The sequence below is a fragment of the Chelon labrosus genome, assembly GCF_963514085.1.
Source record: "Chelon labrosus genome assembly, chromosome: 17".
Taxonomy (NCBI): Eukaryota; Metazoa; Chordata; class Actinopteri; order Mugiliformes; family Mugilidae; genus Chelon; species Chelon labrosus.
Genome location: NC_140350.1, coordinates 3241013 through 3260793, shown reverse-complemented (window position 1 = coordinate 3260793; position 19781 = coordinate 3241013). Strand labels below are relative to the sequence as shown.

Here is a 19781-nt window from a genome sequence, read left to right as displayed (position 1 = left end):
ATGTATTTTAAAGTGAAAATAAATGCTTTAGGCTTAACATGGCTTCTTTATTTCATCATAGTTTATTTTACATATAATATATGACTGAAAACAATATTTTCACCATACAGTGTATACCTGTGATAGTTAAAAACTGACACTATGAGGAAGTTGATATCTAACACTACAAGTGTATGGTTAGTGTTGAGAAGTGTTAAATTTTAGCTATAAAAAGAGTCAACCATAACACGTTGGGAGTGTTAACATACCAACACTTCAAAAAGAGTAAAATGAACACTGTGGTGTTGATTTGGGTATACTGATTTAGCTGTGTACAGCAGTATGTCTGTATGGTGTAGCATTCTGTGATAATACACTTAAGTGAAGATAAAACCCTTTTAGAATAGTACATTTCAATATCTGTACACATGTAGGCAAAAGGCTACTACTTCTTTTCACTGAGCCTCTCTGTTTCATTTTCTGTGCTCCTTCCACTAATTTTTTGAAGGTTTCGTAGTTTGCTGATCAAGAATGTCGACATCCGAAGCCAGTCCGGCAAAAGTACAGCGAGAGCCACGTCCTGCAGGATGTTGAGAAAGAGAAATGTTTAGATATTTCGCAGATGATAACTCATGTGCGATTATACACAGTCATGCCTCTGACCTGGAGCGCGTGGGACAGACAGCCGCTGGTGTAGATAGAGTGACCCACGGTGTTCAAAGCCTCGCGGGCAAACGACGAAGCACTCTTCACAAAACAGTTGACCTTTAGGTTGTGCGTCATGTTGGTGGACACCATGAAGGGGGCCACGCACTGGGGAAACATTAACTGATGTTGGACAGGAGGAACTTCCATTTACACAATGAAACAGGTATGAAACAAAAACACCAGAGAGGCCGAGTAACTCTGGGGCTAGCGCAACAGTCCAAATTAAGAAGAAAAAGAAATGAGGACACTACCCTGAGTCAGAGGGTCCAACAGGGGGCAAAGGTTCATTTTATAAGCTGCTTGTTTGCTCAGCCAATAAAAAAGCAGAGTGACCTCAAATATAGGCATTTTGTTTGTTTGCAGATTGATATGTGGTATCACTTTGTACAAACTTCTCTTTTGTGCTGGATATTAACACCTATGTAAACTTTCCTCATGTAAATAGTCAGACTTCAATGGCCATGTTTCTCTTTATTTTTACCCTCTTAAAACTGTATCCTTCCAATCACCTCCACGGTGTACTTTCATTACAGTTAACCTCTCCTTCCTCTCCGTCACTCTGTACTAAGATCAGGTTAGTGTATGGCAGTGTCTATCTATGATATAAAGATCAAATATATTGCTTTATTTTGTGTAATCTGTAATCTTTATTTCTAAAGGTAGTCAGCTTCAGTGTTTTCATTTACAGTTATTTTCATGCCAACATGTTGACCTGAATTAACATATTTTTGTTCAAAAGCTCCACACATACTCAGACGAAATATTTCAAAAAAGTAAAGTTGGCTTGACTCATGAGAATCACTTGGCTTCCACAATTTTAGCCATAAATGAACATCAGCTTCTGAACTGTTGCATACTTTACCTGCACGGTAACTCCCTTTGACTTGTACTCCGCATGCAGACACTGAGAGAAATATGTTACAAAAATCTGAAATAAAGAGGGAAACAAGAAGATGGGGAAGTGAGCAAGTGAATGTGAGAGACTGATCTGCTCAGGGCGCGTTCGAGCGAATGTATATGACAGAATGAATAAGTACCTTGGTGGAAGAATAAAGAGCCAACAAAGGCTGTGGACGGACGCCCACTTCAGATGATATATTGATGATCAACCCTATCCCTCTGGGGAAAGGAGGATTTGGACAAACATCTATAAATCATCCCATACTCTCATTTTCTCATAACCAGTGTAAACATTTGAATTTATGCTCCATTACCTTTCAACCATGTGTGGAAGAACCAGTCTGGTCATCTGAGTTAAGATGATATATATATAAAAAAACATGAACAATCTGTGTTTTATGTACAACAATAGCCTGTAAAAACTGCAGCAGATGTGAATGCATCATTACAAACACAGTCATATGGTTAAAGTAGATGTCTTACCTGAGGGACAGACAGCACGTTGCAGTTGATCACCTGAGTGATTTTCTGGTCAGAAAAAAAACACATGATAAATCAGACCAACTCTAACAGCCTGAATCTGCCAGAATGGTTTGTAATCAGAAAAACATTTAATACGCCAAACCTACTTGTTCAGCATCTGGTGTTTCCAGGAAATAGGAAAAATGATCAGTATAGTTCATTCCCACATTGTTAACTGTAGGTTGCAAAGACACAAGGAAGAAGCACTGTTAAAGAGCACCCTCACTCTCAGATCTTAAACTGACAAATCTGGTCTGCTGTCCTTCCACTATGCAGCCATTCAATGTCAACATTTTACAGTACACTTTACTTTGGGAAACACATTTCCTGGAGGAGCCGTGGATTTTGAAGAAGAGTTTAATATTTTGGGAAATACACATTTTATAGTTTCTTGCCAGGAGCAAGAAAGATAAGAAGACTGTTAGGTCAGTAAGCTTAGCTAAGCATAAAGACCTGAAATAATGGGAAAAGCTAGCCTGGCTAAAACTTGAAGGCGACTGGAGACCTGGTCATAAGTACACTCTCTTTCTATGCTCATTCAGTGCTAAATTAAGATTAATTCCTGGTAGCAGCTTTATGTTGTACTGTAGACAGATTGGTCTTTAACTATTTTAAAAAATAGGCTCTCTACTCTGATTATATCCCATATTTTTCTGATTTCATAAAGCATCTAAATAATTTCCCATTGCTTTTTCTCTGCTCTAAAAAGTGCGGTCCCATTACCCAGAATTCCAATTTCGAGGCCTCGCAGATCCTCAGCTATACCAGGGTAGATGGTGTAGCCGTCTGTGAAGTCCACTTGGACGGTGCGAGTCTTTCGCCCATACTCGTCCTCTAAAGTAGACAAAGAATATTTTGGGATTATTTCTTATCTATAGTTGTACAAATGTGAACACAAATTCAGATCACCAGCATTATATTTAATTTCACTCACCAATCTGTCTGGCTACCATCTGAAGCTTGTCCTTAGACCTGCTAATCAAAACTATATCCAGGCCTCTTCGTGCCAGCTAGAAGGTGAAATGCAGACAGACAGGTGTAATTACTGTCTTAACCTCACAATCTGACTCTGAACTTGGACACTGAATTTGGACCAAGAATTTGTTGTAGAAGGAAACTGGAGACTCACCTCCATGGCATAAGCTTTACCGATACCAGACGTGGCACCAGTGACCACTGCACAAAGATCACGCACAGAAATCAATATTACACTCATTTTAGTACTACTTAAACATGCATACTGTGTATATACTGTATATACAGATGTATAGATATACACCAATCAGGCATAACATTATGACCACCTTCCTAATATTGTATGGGTCTCCTTGTACCTCCAAAACAGCTGTGACTCATCAGAAAATGGACACGGTCCTTCTGAGGGTGTCCTGTGGTGTCTGGCAACAGAATATTGTTAGTGGGGGCCTTTGGGTCCTATGGGTGGAGGGGAGGGGCCTCTGTGGATCATCCCACAGACACTTGATCAGTTTGGGATCTAGTGAATTTGGAGGCCAGGTCAACACCTTGTGCTGTTCTTCATGTTTTTTGAGTTGTTCCTAAAGCACAACTTGTGCGTTTTTGTGTGTGTGTCTGTGCCAGGCTGCATCCTGCTGGGGATGGCTGCTGCCATCAAGGAGTGTCATTGCTATGTGGTGGGGGTGCCTGGTCTGGTCTAGGTGGGTGCTACATGTCTAAGTAACAGCCACATGAATGCCAGCATTGTTACAAGATGGTCAATGTTATTCACTTCACCTGTCAGTGGTTTTAATGTTATGGCTGATTGGTGTATATTTGTATATTTTTTATAATATATTAAAATCATGATGTGAATTCATAATGTGGATGTTGTGGTCCAAAACACTGTGCTCTCCTGATGGGGAAAACATCTAAAACATCTACATATAAGAATGACATAAGCTAATTAAACTACATAATTAAAATATGAGTCCAGCTATATCTAGTATCAAATTGACTGTCTTTATCACCAGTATATCTTTTTTCTTAAAACATTAGTTAAACCTCTGATAGACTGCACATTTGCATTCACATACCACAATCTTAATTTCAAACTAACTGTATTGCCAAAACCCTCCAGTATTAAACTAAAGCCAACTGTTGGCTAAGAAGGCTGGATTCAGGTCCAGAAGTAAAGTGCTCATTTGTCAAGGTGTAAAGTTTAGCTTTATGGTTTGGGAGAAAAGATGCAGATTGGAGATGAAAGGATGACTGAGATGTTTACAGACAATGAGGCGGAAAAGCCCTATCAAGGCGGAATGTGAACACCATATCATGTTCATCAAGCTGGCTGCAGCGTGCAGCTACTGTTGGACGTTAATATCAAAGGAAACTGAAAATATATAACCTGTGGAGGATCTAGACAAATGAACACATATTCGCAAACACTGCTACAAACTCTGTTAGCGTTTTGTCTTGCTATAAAGATAACCTGTGCAACAACATGAACTGTACTGTATGTAGTTTTTTTTACCTGCCCATTGTCCATATTTCCTTAAATCCACGTGCCAGAGCTCTGATAAAAAGTACTCTCTGAATCCACACCAGCATCCCCATGTGAATTTCAGCAGGAAGAAAATGACAATAAATCCTCCAACAATGGTCAGTGCATCAGTGAATGACATTGTGCAGCAGAGTTCCTCAGCACAAATGTCTAGAAGCTGGTTTATCCTAATTTTATAGTAGAGGAAATGAAATCATTTTATGTACTGTGCTCCTCCCACATTGCTCCACCCCTCACTGTGTGTTGTTGTCATGAGAATGAACTGGCAGACGATAAACACCCCCGGACCCCCATGATGCCACTTATCCTTTAAAAGGTCTCTGCAGACTGAATTGTGAGCCCAGGGTAGTTTCCTGTTTGAAGATTGCCCCTAGTTTTGAAGCCTATGCTTTAATACACCCTGGGAGTATCGAAATACGTGTGCGGCTGTGGTGCTTTCATCCCAAAAGCTGCTGACAGAAAAGAAACATGCTCAGTAGCTTGCATAATGGATGCATAGATTAATTAAAACAAGTTCACCTTAAATGGAATCTGGGAGACTCACAAGAGACTGGATTAAAAAAAAAAAAAGGAATAGTGGCAATTAAAGCAGCAGATGCAGACAGATCTGTACACATAATATAATGTCATTCAAATTATACCACTTGATAGTGACTGTCATTAAATCCTCTAACTTCATGCTCCCTTTGTAAAGAGTTTTAATTTGTAGCCTCTAAGCCCAAGTTGACAATCTACAATTAAACAGCTGTTTATACAAGTTGTATAGTGCTCTCCAAGATGAGCGACTTGGTGTGTAAAATTGGTAACGTGCTCCTTTAGTACGTTGTCGGAGCGAGCATTCAGAAAAATATCCTGTCCCCACTGTGCATGTGGTGCATGCATCTAATCACAAAAGCCCAAAACAAAACAATGACTCATGAGCTGGCTGCAGTACAGTACAGTACTGTATTGCTGATGGATGATAATTCTCTGCTGCAGTTACAGTCCAACACTTTTTCATGTGAGCAGAGACAGTCCTACCCATTCATGTAAAACTAACGTATGTACGTTGCTAAACTGATAACGCCCTTGATTAAATGAGATATCGTTCTTCATAGATGTCATACATACCAGTACAGTCATGTGATCCAAGTCATGGGAAACAGCTGCTTATCAAAAGATAAACTGCATTTCTGATAAACTATCCAGGCATTGTGGTTGAGAGGAAATGTTGTCAAAGCTGAGGTAAGACAAACTATGTCTTAAAGTTAAACCTTTATGGTCTTTGTTGTAGGATTACCCATGAATAAATGTTAATTGTGTGTTTATAGTTGTAGTGTGCTTACAGAGTGTTTTGTAGCATAGCATCTCCTTTTTCTAACAGACAAATATGATCACAGGGGGCCATGTCAAGCTGGGGTGAAGAGATAACTTGTTTTAAAGTGAGTGCTCTATCACTTTATTAGATGCCACAATACTGACTGTTATATACAGGATGTCATATACTCCTGTTTGAAGGCCTTGTTTTGGAGTACGGATTGTGCACAAGTGTCAGTCCATCATCTATAACCACTGATCTCATAGAGAGCAAGACAGAGCTGAAACAGACTGTTCCACTTACAGCCAGTTTAACATGAATGTCTTTACACTGCGGGAGGAAGTTAGAGAACCTGGAGAAAACCCACACAGAACATGTCCCCAGGTGACCAGCAGGTTCAAACCGAGGACCTTCTCGCTGTTAAAGTGCTACCCACCTCACCACCGTGCTGCCCTAAACATGTGACAATACATTTAATTCTAGTTTAATTCTAGTTTCTAGTGATTATTGGACATAAACATTTAGATGTTTTGCTAGATGTCTTTTGTCAACTTGGGAAAACATCTACCACCACTAGAGGGGGCTGTAGTAAGCTGCCAGGCCACAGCTGGATCTGGACTTGTCAACATGTCAGTAGAACAATGAATGACATTTCTTATACATACTCATCCTTAATCCGTATTTAAATGTGATTAGGTTGAAGCAAAACATCATCAACAGCAAACATAGCAGAAGTGTTTTAGTTAGTGTTATTTCTTTACTCAGGCAGTATATGCATGATATCTCAGTGTCCTGTATTAATATTTGCTGATTTAAGTGTACATTTTAGATTTTGAATTAGTTTTATAAGTGAATCTTTTATTGTTTCTTATCATTACTTATGAGATCATTGTGGGTGCAAACGTCTTCGTCACTTCCTGCCTGCATTTCTCTGACCCTAACACTAGTGTTAGCTGGCGTTTCCAGACAGTCACAGCATGATTTATTTTTAATCAGCCAACACCCATTTTAAGTACAGTCACGCTCAAAAATACTTTTCAGAAAGGTTTCCCTGCTTCCTTATGACGCTCAGGTCCTGGAAAACCAAGTTATGTCACTGTGGAGGGCTGCCAAATTAGTTGTCCTGATCAATCAAGGGAGGAGGCAAACGTCTTAGCTTCTCTACCGCTCCTCCCACAGGATTTTCTCAGCATCTGATTATTTAACTTTGACAAATAGTTTCACTGGAGAAAGTAAATAGTTGTGGTGAGAGATTTCACATATAAATTGCAGTTCCTCAATCACACTGCAGTTTTGCTAGTCATGTGACCTAGCATGTGCCACTATTGTACTATCTGATAAAGAAAGACAAGCTGTGTTTTAAAGAACAAACAAATCCAAAAGTACTTTTGTAGTCCTTTATGCACTTTAAATGGCCTGGATTATATTTAATACATCTGAACAGTCAATCTAATTCAATAGATATATAACCTTGGTAGTCATGTAAGTTAAAAATATATAACTTGAAGAGCTAAAAATAATAAACAAATTACAGGTCAGAAGAGCTGGTGCACTCCTGTCAGTCCTGTGCAATATTGCTGCCTCTGCAGTAGGCCAATCTTGTTCTTGGCCAAGTGTCTGACCTTGCTGCGGAGTGATCTCTGTCAGTACTGTTAGCCATGCCACTAAGAGGCTTGCAAACAGCAGATCAAAGGCACAGCCTCACCTGACTAATCTGATTACTTCGGCATGGCTCCTATCAATGTGCAAGGCAGGGCAAATAAGAACAAACATAGCCTCACACTTACATATGTAAGAGAACACCTTGATACTTGTTAATCTGATAAGAGGTCACTGGAGCTATGCGTGTTAGCATAGTTTGTGAGCATCTTTTTTTTGAAACGCCGTTTCGTAAAGGAGGAGTTTCCCTTATTCTCAAGGCTTAGCAGCTGTAGTGCTACAGTGAACTGTGCAGGCTGCCAGGTCAAAGGAGCAACAGCAGACCCTCGATGGCTTACCACAGATAATATAGAAGATATTTTTACCCCCCTGCTGCAGCTCATACAGTTTGTCTTTCTTATAATTGCTCCCACATGCATATACATTATTGCTAACATGTCCAGATTATGTATGGACAAATGATGTGAGGAAACTGAACCTGTTAAGGACAGATAGTCAAAGGATTAACAAATATTTACCATAATTATCTTCTGTTTTTAACAGGTTATTGAAGGAATAACTGCTGCTGTACACCAAACTGTACATGGATAAATGATAACTCAAAAGACCCATTTTACTGGCATATGTGCTACATTTGCCAGAGGACTAAGGAAAAGAACATGAGTAAAGGTCTCAGAAGGATTTGCAGCAGCAAGGTTGGATAAGGATACAGCAGGCTCCACTGTTGCACCATAGGCTCCAGGTGCTTCCGTGCACTTCTGTTATTTAAAACAGCACGAGGCAGCGAAGATTGTGGGCTGGAAGAGAAATTGTACGATTTAATGCAAAGTTCAAAATTTGTGAAATGTCCCTAATGTTTCACAAAACGCCTCATACACTTCAACCCTTCAAAATCAATAATGAGTTCCTCACATAATCATATAGTTTATACTATCTTATTTATAAGACCGGTATGTAAATCTGAGGAAGTTTCATGTTTACAGTTCTGTGACTTGTCATCTTGATTTCAAACAGAGAGGCAGGAGGTGGGACAGTGAATCACTCCTGTTCTTCTGAGCGCTGACTATTAAAATGACCTTTGAATTCATCAGCCCATACAAACTTCAAGGTTCAGTTGAAATTCTTCCTGCATATAACTCCGAGGCTACATCAGAACCTGCGTATACGTCTGAGCATACTCTTCAGAGGATACAGTGTTCATGAGCTCCTACTTTCACCTTCTTTCTCTTCTCCTCAACCCTCCCCCCACCCACAATCTTCCCACACTGGTATGGATTAAAAGCTAAAGTAAAAGCTAAAGAAGGTTGAGAAGTCAAAGCTTGCCAGTCCTCCCTACTCCAACCTTGTTAGCTCTACCCAGTTCTCTGCCAATCTATTTTTTACCAATCCAGACTCTGGATCAGGCTTCTTCTCACGCATTGTCCCGTTGCTCTGTGTTTTGGGGTGGGTCCCAGTCCAAGATAGGGACAACAAAATCAAGACTGACCGTCCAGAAATGTGGAGATTTTTTATTTTCAGGATTGTCTTTCATGAGCTTGAATGCAAGAGGAGATAATACAATTTTTCATTTGGATTTTTGGACCCTTGGATTACCCATGGTATATTTTCACAATAAAAGACCAAAGATAGCCACTCCTGCTGTGTACTTCAGCATTCTTAATCCACCAGGAGGTTGCAGGGTGCCATTCAGCAACAGACTCCAATACCAGCTGGGATATGTAGAAAAACTGCTCCAGGTCAGAACGGTCTTCTCTTCTGTGGGTAATACTGATGTTGTTTTCTTGACATGAATATTCGTAAAAGTAGCATTGTTCAGATCTGTTTGTAGGACAGCTTCTCCTCTAAAGGTGAGGGTTTGGAACATCAAGCGTTGTCTAATCCCTCATAGATTTAGTATGGACCAAAATAAAGTATAGTTTTGGCAATTAACATAATTTGACCCATTTTTTTTTTTTTATTATTATTTTAAGTAGCTTGCTCTAACGAGGCTAGTACATTCTAGTCAGTGCTTCTCTTAACCTTTTAGCGACTGATAAGCCAACGTCAGTATTAGCCACTTGAGAGGACTTGCTGGCTTACTTGTTACGTTTCAGTTGGCCTTTTTTTGTTGTTGTTAAAAGATAATTTTGAGACTCTACAGTCACATAGGTGTAACCGGCCTAATTTAATTTCATACATGTAACAACCTTTCAAAAATCATTCCTCGAAAAGCAACATTTTAGAACAGAACCAAAGTGTTAATTTTGTTGTATTTAAGGTCATCATTTTCAACTTTTATAACAGACTAAAGGTTTGATATTCCCTTTATTGACCTCGTATGCCTTCGACTATTCAGTCAGTAACATCCGTACTGAGCTCTATGGATAGGAGACAGAATTTTGAAATATGGTATCTTCCTACCCTTATCTCAGAGTCAGAGTGAGATTTTAAGGGAAATGACTGAACATTGATGTTACTTCTAAAATGCATAACTCAAACTCAAATTTGATTCAACAGAAATGAAGCACACCCATGCTGTGTCTATTTTAGTCAAAGCAGTAACTGGCCTCTTCAGTGAATCTGTCTTTATAAACCAATTTAGTACTGGAAGCTCAACTTCTATATACTATTCTATATATCTTTCCTTCCTGCTGCTGTTCGGCTCCATGGCGAGCACTCCTAATATGTGCAATATGTCTATTATCTGTTCTATCTCTGTCATTTCTGTATGCTGTTGCAAACTGCAATTTCCCCATTGTGGGACTATTAAAGGTTTTCTTATTCTTATTCTTATTATGACACGATTAATAGTATTAGCCGCAGTTAAAACTTTTCTAACCACTGGCATGTTCTAAGGCCTTGTGCTGGGTTGTCAGTGTTAATACCAACTGGGCACCCATTTTAAAAAGAGTATATCTGCATAAAGGGAACTGTGTTTGTGTGCTCGTTACAAACACTACTGTGAATTGCAAGGTTTAGATCACAGAAATCAACATCAGACAAAAAAAATCTTAATCTTGAGATACGTTTCGCTGCTGATACAAATTCCAATGTAGGAGGGCGATTGGAGTTAAAGAAGTGAAATAATCCATAAACTGACGGCAGAGATTGAAAGAGAACGATTGAAAAGAGAACCCAAGACCAAATAAAGACATCAAGGCCAGATATAGCTCCACGTTACTTGGCATTGGAATTAAACGCCATGACTCCTTGAGAGCTAATCAGCTTGTTACCCACATAACATTAATTCTCAAAGGAACAGCACAGGGACTCTGGGCACTGTGTCCTCAGCGAGACAGATGGATGCTGATAAGATTCAAGATCACATTCTGTCAAACATAACAGCTCAGAACGGTGTGAGTTAGGGTCAGTGATCATGTCTGTACCCAGGTGATTGAATAAGTCCTTTCTTGGCTGTGTCACTTATGGACAAACACCCACCACATTAAATGTCATGCTACAAATGTTCTAATTCTTTCTACCTTTTTTTTCTTGTTTCTCAGGGGCAGTGATGGCTTGGGCTCGTCTTGTCGCCTGTCCAGCTTTGGACTAAAGGCCTGCAAGGTGCCGAGGTAGACAGTCTCATTAACAAAGACAGTGTCACAGTATTTACCATAAACTCTAGACTTCTGTGTCTGAAGCATTTAAATAGCTGTCTAAGAAAATGACAAGTCACAGTGACTCTCGCTGTCTGCACAACCTCTCCTACCACCCACGATGGCAACACAACTCTATAAAAGTCAAGAGAAAAAGACATTTACGGACAGTAGTTACAAACAGTTTTAATGGATGCAGTCAGTTTGACTCATTATCAATATCACCATTGTCGTCGAAATCATCTAAACCACAGTTGCCGCTATCCCCCATGAAGTGCACCAGGAGCATGTGGGGGAACTGGTTTCTTTTGTCCTTACTTCTATTCTCATTTCTACCCTGTCAAACCTGGGCAACCACTTTCAAGGTGGCTCTGGTTGGTCCCTGGACGTGTGACCTCTTATACTCCAAAGCCCTCCCTGACTTGGCAGCCCGCCTCGCCACCTCCCGCATAAACAAGGACCCCTACCTAAACAAAGGCTACTGGTATGACTACACGCTAATCAATGAAGACTGCAAGTCATCTCGTGCCCTTGCTCGCTTTGGTGAGCTGGAGGGTTATGGTTCTGCTTTCCTGGGCCCAGCCAACCCAGGCTACTGCTCCGCAGCTGCTTTGTACACAAAAGAGTGGGATGTTGGAATGCTCTCCTGGAGTTGCCTCAAGCCCAACATGAAAAAAGGAAGGATGTATCCTACCTTCCTTAGGCCGCTGCCACTGTCCTCCCATGTACTTTTTACTGTGTTGCGGTACTTTCGTTGGGCCCATGTGGCCATAATCTCTGAGGACACAGACATTTGGGAAGCAACAGGGAAGGAGCTGGCCTCTTCACTGAGAGCCCTTGGCCTGCCTGTCACCCCTGTAGTGACCATGGAGAGCATCAAGGATGGACCTCGCAAGGCCCTGATGAGAATACGGGAAACAGATCGGGTCAGAGGTGAGCTGCACTTGAATAAGACCAAAAGACTTTTAATTTTGAACACATTAAAGAAACATTCACATGCTTTATTCCAAATGTAAATGAACTTTTTCCTTTTTCTTTTTCCGCAGTGGTCATCATGTGCATGCCCTCTGTCCTGATTGGTGGCCAAGCCCAGTACCAACTTCTGACTACAGCCTTGACCATGCGTATGATTGACCGTGGCTACGTGTTCATTCCCTATGACACTCTTCTGTACTCACTACCCTACAAAGATGCATCCTACTATTTGCTCGGTAATGACACCAAACTGCGGAAAGCCTATGATGGGGTTCTGACCATAACTATGGATTCTGGAGAACGAAATTTCTATGAGGCCTTTAAAGATGCTCAGGACAGCTATGAAATACGTAGCAGCACTCCACCAGAGCAGGTGAGGTCCCCTAATAAATATGTCATTCAGAGATTTAAAAACAAAGATGAAAAACTTTGAAGTAGACAAAAAACTAAGATTTTTAAACAAAAGTGTCACATTCTTGTCTCCTCTGTTAGGTTTCTCCATTCTTTGGCACCATCTATAACATGTTATACTATACAGCAATGGCTGTTGAGCAGGCCCGCGTCAGTGGAGGCCGCTGGGTAACCGGAGAGATCCTGGGCGAAAGTGAGGGTGGCTTTGAATTTGAAGGCTTCAATCAGCACTTGGGGGCTGGCAAGAATGATGAAGGCATGCAGGCTAGCTACGTAGTCCTGGACTATAGCGGCATGGGCAACTCGCTCTACTCAACTCATTCTCTTCAGGCTGCACATACAGATGGCAAGACTGGAGGCCTGAAATATCTTGGCCGTTCGATCCATTTTGCAGGCAGCACTCCCTACAAAGACTCAAGTTGCTGGTTTAGCCCGTATTTTGCCTGTACTGGAGGTGAGTGCACTGGTAGAATCTCCATATGAAAAACAACTAAGCTCATAGGATTTCTGAATGCAGTGCTTTCAAACTGTTCAAACCTTGTGTTTTTGTTTTCTCTTCCCAAAGGAATAGATTCAGTCACTTTATTCTTTCTTCTCCTTGTGTTCACTACAATGTGTGGAAGTGGACTGGGCATCTTCATTCAATTCAAGTATGGACAGCAGTTTATGAAAAGAATAAAGTCTCATCCACTTCAGTTGTGTGTGTTTTCTTCAGTATAATATGATTGTTCCTTTGCCTGTGCAGGAAAAGTGGGAGAGTTGGCTTCAGCTTTGGAGGTGGTGGTGGTGGTAATGGTGGATCATCAAAGGTAGTTCTGACCCTCGACGATCTGGTCTTCATCAATACTCAAGTCAGCAAACGGGTCAGTTCTGTCCGGAATACATACTGAGAGTATTTTGCTGTGGTTTGCAAGTATGTAATGTGTGGAAGTTGTTATCTGCTCTGATCTGACCAGTCCTCTTTGAACTGTGTGTGTGCAAGCAGAAGCTAAATGATGACAGTGTCACAAAAAGCCAGCTGGATATGAAGACGCCTCACCACTCGGTGTCGGGTCGCAGCTACTTAGCTTCCACACCAGACAGCTCGAATGTTGCTGTGTTTGAGGTGAGGGAAGACTGAAACGACACAATCAATAAACTCCTGTTCAACCTCGTGTATTTTGGATGGTATTGGCACAAAGACATACAAAGACCGTATTGTTTTGTTTACACCCCAGGGTGACTGGGTTTGGCTGAAGAAGTGTCCAAATGGATTAGTATCAAATGTCAATAGCGGAACTGAGGATTTCTTTGTCAAGGTAAATGAATGCAAGATAAACTTGTTTTACTGTCATTTGAACAACTAAATATCCACTAGAGTCAAACACAATTTATCATCTGAGAATAAAGCAAAAGCTTTGAATGCTTTTTGATCACGACAAGCACAGCACAGTGATTTTCTCAATGAAGCTTTGATGGTTTCATTGTCTTCTTCACAGCTCAGAGACATGAGGCATGAAAACCTCAACCTGTTCCTGGGGCTGTTCCTAGACTCTGGGATCTTTGGTGTGGTGACCGAACACTGTTCCAGGGGCAGTTTGGAGGATTTGCTCGGCAACGAAGAAGTGCGTCTTGACTGGATGTTCAAGTCGTCCTTGTTAATGGATTTGATCCGGGTATGAGAGGCTATATGACCTGCTGAAATTTCATTGCTTAGTATATTTTTCATTGCTGACATATTCTTTACAAACTGTCATCAGGGAATGAAGTACCTGCACAATCGTGACCTCACCCACGGGCGACTCAAGTCCCGGAACTGTGTGGTAGATGGGCGCTTTGTGCTGAAGTTGACAGATTATGCTTTCAATGACATTTTGATTGCTCAGAACGTTGACATGGGCGAGGAAAAGCCAGAGGGTGAGTACATGTGCATCCTCAGACTGATCATTTTTTGAGTTTGTTCATGAAGATTATTTTTATTAACGGCCCTGCAACTGTTTCAACAAAAAGATTTGTTCTGGACGGCTCCTGAGCTGCTGCGGAGTTCCAGTCTGAGGAGGAAGGGCACTTTCTCTGGGGATGTCTACAGTTTTGCAGTCATCGTGCAAGAGGTCATCTCTCGCTCACCACCTTACTGCATGATGGACATGCCTGCAAAGGGTTAGTGACATGCTACTAATGACCACAGACCACGTAACATGAAACTGCTCAGAGCAACTCATTGAGGAAAATCAAATTGGAGCTGAAGATGCTTTACCACAACTGCCATTTTATCAGCCATGCCATTCCCCTTTTTCAGTGGCTGCACAAAATCAGTTTGTTCTTGTATTTCCGTGTGTGTCTAACATGTCTGTGCTGGTGTGTTGACAGAGATCATCAGCAAGATCAGAGACCCTCCTCCTTTGTGTCGGCCTGTCGTGTCAGTGGACGAGGCCCCACTGGACGTGATACAGGTTATGAAACAGGCCTGGAGTGAAGAACCAGATAAGAGGCCAACCTTTGAGGAGATCTTTAAACAGGTAAAAAACTCCAACAACGCTTATTCACATGTTCTGTAACAATCTGGACACTCTTGACCCCTCTTTTTCATGTGACAGTTCAAGAGCATCACCAAGGGAAAGAAGACCAACATCATCGACTCCATGCTGCGGATGTTGGAACAGTACTCCTCCAACTTGGAGGATCTGATCAGAGAGAGGACAGAGGAGTTGGAGGTGGAGAGGCAGAAGACTGACAAGCTGGTGGCTCAGATGTTGCCCAAGTGAGTCAATTTCATTGATATTGGACAGTCAGGGTGGTGTTATGGTCCAAGCCACAGCTATAGATCATCAACACAACTATGTAATAGTACAACCAGGCTCTTTTTAAGTCCTCATGGAGGTCAAAGTTCAGAGTGTGCGTCCCGAAACTGTTAATGGTTCAGTGCTCAGATTATCTGATTGCTGCTCTCTGTCATACTGCAGTGATTTGAGGGTTTCTACAGGGATTAAACAATACTTGTCTGTGGAGGTCAAGGTGCAGCTCCACAAAAACCACAGAGAAAGTGTTAAGAGATTGTTATAAAAATCTATCCTTGAAAAAAAGAGTCATGTCTAAAACTTTTCTAGAACATTCTTGTGAAATAACTGTGAGAATCTCTGGAGTAAAAAAAAAACAATGTTTATACCAGATATTCTGTGCATTTTCCATGCATATCTAGCCAGACAGAAATATTTAACCATAAATGCAACACCCAAATGAAGCACCATATAAACTTTGCTAACAGTGTCCTTTTTATATCATTGTAATTTGTCAAGGCTTCCTTTTAAAAGGAATCAGTAATTACTTAATGTATGTCATAAACAAATTTACAGTGCTAAATGACATGTGTCAGTATGTTTAACGGGTTAGCCACAGTCCAAATAGTCATCAGAAATGTTTCCAATATGGATGATATCATCAGATTAGCATTAGATTTTAGATTAGAACAAATATGCCTCAATAAACTTAGATGTGTTCTTCATGTCACTGAAATTGACTCATCTGCCTGGTTCTTTCCTGAAAACTGAATGTGTAGCTTCTCAAGCTCCTGTGAGAAAAGCTGTTTCTGTGTCAGCACCTCAGAGCATCCTCCACTCATCATGTTCCTCCTTTAGGTCCGTGGCCCAGGCACTGAAGACGGGCAAGCCTGTCAAACCGGAGCATTTCAGCGAGGTCACGCTGTACTTCAGCGACATTGTGGGCTTCACCACCATTTCGGCTCTCAGCGAGCCTATCGAGGTGGTCGACTTACTCAATGACCTGTACACGTGCTTTGACGCTATCATTGGTCTGCATGATGTCTACAAGGTGAGTGTTGAGGGATCCAGTGTCCATCTGCAAACATAAAATGAATAGTTTTACTGGAATTCATTTTCTACATTTTTGGATTGTTTTTGATATTCATGGCGGCTTTACATAAAGCTTGACTGAGCTTTCATCCTGACAATAACAAGTGGATTTTGTTCTTTTTTTAACAATTATTTTTACATGTTGTGAAATTAGGTTAAGAGAATTATAGAAACAAACAGAACATTTAATTCCTCAAACTGGTCTAAATTGATTGATTGGTCTGGTTTCACTGTGTGTTATGTACTGTTTTTATCAGAGAATTCATGTATCATCCCTTCCTTTGAGGTGTGTAGCATGCTGAACTGCTGAGATAATGCCATCAAATTGTACATGCAGTGTACATGAGCTCAACTCTTCATTTCTGTGTCGTACAGGTGGAAACTATTGGAGACGCCTACATGGTAGCCTCAGGAGTCCCCAACAGGAACGGCAATCGCCACGCAGCTGAAATGTCCAACATGTCCCTTGACATCCTTCACTGCATTGGGACCTTCAAAATGAGGCACATGCCTGATTTAAAAGTCAGGATCCGTATCGGCCTGCATTCTGGTGAGTAACATGTTTCTCCTCTATGTGTCGTGATAAACCCTAATCATGATATAACAATTCCTTAAATTCAGTTTAGAAGACATTATGTCAAGCACATGAGTAATGGCAAGTAATTGAACACAAGCTGCTAAGGCAGGGAGGTATTTTTACTTCCTTTATCCGCGTCTAGAACTTATTCCTGGAACATGGGAAACACTATCCACTTAGTGCTGTCATCCAATTAACACACTGCATACCCTGGCTGTCTCACTGTCTTCTAAGAATTTCTTTATGTACCCACAAGTGGTGATGCACAGCTTGAATGTACTGTTTGGGCAAAATAATTGTGAGCTTTTATTCAAATTCCAAGAGACTGAATTTTCTAGAAAGGATAGGAACAAAACCTGCAATAAAACTCCACAATGTAAATGGTTAATGATCTAAGATAATACTCGGAAAGAAGTGGGTTCTTATTCAAAGCACCTGTAACCCCTCTGTGGTTTGTTTCTGTGTGTGCATGCTATGTTTGCAGGCCCAGTGGTAGCAGGAGTAGTCGGCCTTACGATGCCTCGGTACTGCCTGTTTGGAGACACTGTCAACACAGCATCTCGAATGGAGTCCACGGGGTTGCGTGAGTGTGTCATTATTTAAACAACACAATATGTCCTTTTATTGTGATTTTGAAATTGGCACAGAGGGACGGAGGACAGGTGTGTGACAGTTAGTGCGCACGCTGCCTGGGGCTAAACAGGGCTTTAAGAGAGCAGTCCTCACTAATCCTTTAAGACTATCAGCGGAATTAGAGGACACTTTGAAGTTTCAGAAGACATGTCGTCAATGACCAAGTTTGCCTGGGTTACCCTCTGCATGCTGTACAAATTAAGAATACACGTAAGCATTAACCATTAAGTATTTGTTGAAGGCTGTCAGAATGTAACTCTCATGTTTGACAGACTTCCCTGAAGGGGAACTGTAGAAAATAAAACTACCCACGTTTAAACTGGCAGTTTGGGTATCATTTACTATTTGAAATAGGAAGATTCTCAGTTATTGAGGTCATAGTATATTTAAAAACAAAGCTAAAAGAATGGCAACAGTTGGCTTGTCTACAAGACTACTCAACCAAGTACAGTTTGTCTTAACTTAACTTGTGTTAACTTTAGTTATGCACTTATGCATGTTTGGTTTGTATTTCTACCATCAGGGGAGAAACAATAAATGCGTAATCTACTGCCACCAAGTGGTTTAAACAAGTTAAAATTCCCCAAGCTTTATTACATGAATCCTATTAATATTATTATTATTGCTACTATTATTATTACAAATGTGGGAATTAGGTATTTTCTGGTTAAATATGCATATATCTACAGAAAAGATTTTTATTTTTCCAAACAGATACTGTCAGTTTATGGGCAGGCACAAATTTATAGATTGGAAATTTTTCTTTGTCTAATGAAATGTCTTGAGACATTTTAATTTTAAATGTGCATTATCTAAAAAAACAAGCTCTAATTTGCATACATTACCAACAGGCAAAATGTAGTAAAAACCCTACTGTATTTACTGCACTTACTGCCCAAACCCCAAACTTCACGGGTGCATGAAAACTATATTTGTGTGTAGTGTCTCACTTTAATTTTCCTGTATTTGCACAGCTTACAGAATCCATGTCAACCAAAGCACGGTTGATATTCTGAATAGCCTAAAGCTGGGATACAAAATCGATGTCCGAGGCATGACAGAGTTAAAGGTAAATAAAAAAAACTGACACTCTTTCATAATATACACAGAAGACATGCGATCTCTCAGATCTTTTGACAAGAGCCAATGAATGCAAAATTATTTTTCCCAGGGAAAAGGTGTTGAGAACACTTATTGGTTGGTGGGGAGGGAGGATTTCAACAAGCCTCTGCCTATTCCTCCAGACATTCAAGGGTAAGAGAATGTTTCTGTCACTCCTCCACTTACAAAAACTGTTTATAAGCAGCATAATTTTAGATTTCTGCAGAACAACTTGATGTAAATGACCTCTTTGTAGGAAAGCATGATGAGTTCTACCCTTTCCTCGTTATGGTGCATACAAGGCTGAATTTTCTGTTACAGGGGAAGCAATCATGGAATCAGTTTAGAGGAGGTACCTCCAGACAGACGGCAAAAGTTCCTGGATCGACAGAAAAAGATGAACTAGCCTGTGGTTTGTCACTGACATCCAAGATTTGTAAAGCGATATTATAACAGACAAATATAGACACGTGTGAATGAAAAGAGGAATATGCAATACAATGTCATTTGTGCTACACACAGGATGGAATGTAGAAACTGTAACTTGGGAATTCACACTTTTTTGGATTGACAGAAATCATTTCTAGACTCAAATATTTGTCATATTATCATTTACTTCGTAGGTTTAGCACATCGGTGCCACAACAAACCCAGGGCTCCAAGATAAAAAAAATTAGCCAGGCAACTGTCCCTATTGTGTCCGTGCATCAGTTGTTTTTATACCAAAACTGGATGAATACAGCGTAACATGCATACTAAGGTTGAATTACAGCTCAAAAATGTATTGGTTTAGAGAACAACAATCATTTGAGAGGGGATTATGCTGCGATGGACTGGCAACCTGTGTACCCCGCCTCTCGCCCAATGCCAGCTGGGATAGGCTCCGGCTCCAGCCCACCCCCCTACAACCCTTCACAGGACAAGCGGTTACAGAAGATGAATGAATGAATGAGGGGATTATGATGGACGTGTCTATAAAAAATATCACAGTGTCACATGTAATGAAAGGGTGCTGCATGTACTCCACGTATTTGTTCTGTACTTTGTGCTTTCTAAAGACGCTGGCACCCCAATGGTG

General features: G+C 40.7%; 2 protein-coding genes across 2 annotated transcripts; one reads left to right on the top strand and one right to left on the bottom strand.

Annotated features, from left to right (window-relative positions):
* Positions 1-114: 114 nt before the first annotated feature.
* hsd20b2 (hydroxysteroid (20-beta) dehydrogenase 2) lies at positions 115-6716 on the bottom strand. The gene is made up of 11 exons (XM_084565538.1): positions 4598-6716; positions 3239-3285; positions 3044-3119; positions 2833-2943; positions 2217-2284; positions 2071-2115; positions 1902-1936; positions 1725-1806; positions 1550-1615; positions 643-792; positions 115-559 (listed from the first exon to the last, which is right to left on the bottom strand). The coding sequence occupies exons 1-11, from the start codon at positions 4746-4748 to the stop codon at positions 425-427; spliced, it is 966 nt and encodes a 321-aa protein (XP_084421664.1). The 5' UTR covers positions 4749-6716; the 3' UTR covers positions 115-424.
* Positions 6717-11058: 4342 nt separating this feature from the next.
* On the top strand, positions 11059-19129 carry gucy2d (guanylate cyclase 2D, retinal). The gene is made up of 18 exons (XM_084565372.1): positions 11059-12091; positions 12205-12506; positions 12626-12998; positions 13110-13194; positions 13290-13407; positions 13530-13649; positions 13762-13842; positions 14023-14199; positions 14284-14440; positions 14534-14683; positions 14894-15042; positions 15121-15284; positions 16159-16351; positions 16768-16942; positions 17454-17552; positions 18577-18671; positions 18774-18856; positions 19025-19129. The coding sequence occupies exons 1-18, from the start codon at positions 11227-11229 to the stop codon at positions 19107-19109; spliced, it is 3471 nt and encodes a 1156-aa protein (XP_084421498.1). The 5' UTR covers positions 11059-11226; the 3' UTR covers positions 19110-19129.
* Positions 19130-19781: the final 652 nt, after the last annotated feature.

Excerpts from the sequence above, each read along its gene's own strand:
- hsd20b2 (XM_084565538.1), bottom strand. The coding sequence starts at position 4,748 with ATGTCATTCACTGATGCACTGACCATTGTTGGAGGATTTATTGTCATT. Across the intron at positions 2,944-3,043 it reads GATGGTAGCCAGACAGATTG|AGGACGAGTATGGGCGAAAG; the intron begins GTGAGTGAAATT and ends TGTCTACTTTAG. Across the intron at positions 2,285-2,832 it reads CCTCGAAATTGGAATTCTGG|TTAACAATGTGGGAATGAAC; the intron begins GTAATGGGACCG and ends TGCAACCTACAG.
- gucy2d (XM_084565372.1), top strand. The coding sequence starts at position 11,227 with ATGACAAGTCACAGTGACTCTCGCTGTCTGCACAACCTCTCCTACCAC. Across the intron at positions 13,195-13,289 it reads GGCATCTTCATTCAATTCAA|GAAAAGTGGGAGAGTTGGCT; the intron begins GTATGGACAGCA and ends TTGCCTGTGCAG. Across the intron at positions 18,672-18,773 it reads GAGGCATGACAGAGTTAAAG|GGAAAAGGTGTTGAGAACAC; the intron begins GTAAATAAAAAA and ends TATTTTTCCCAG.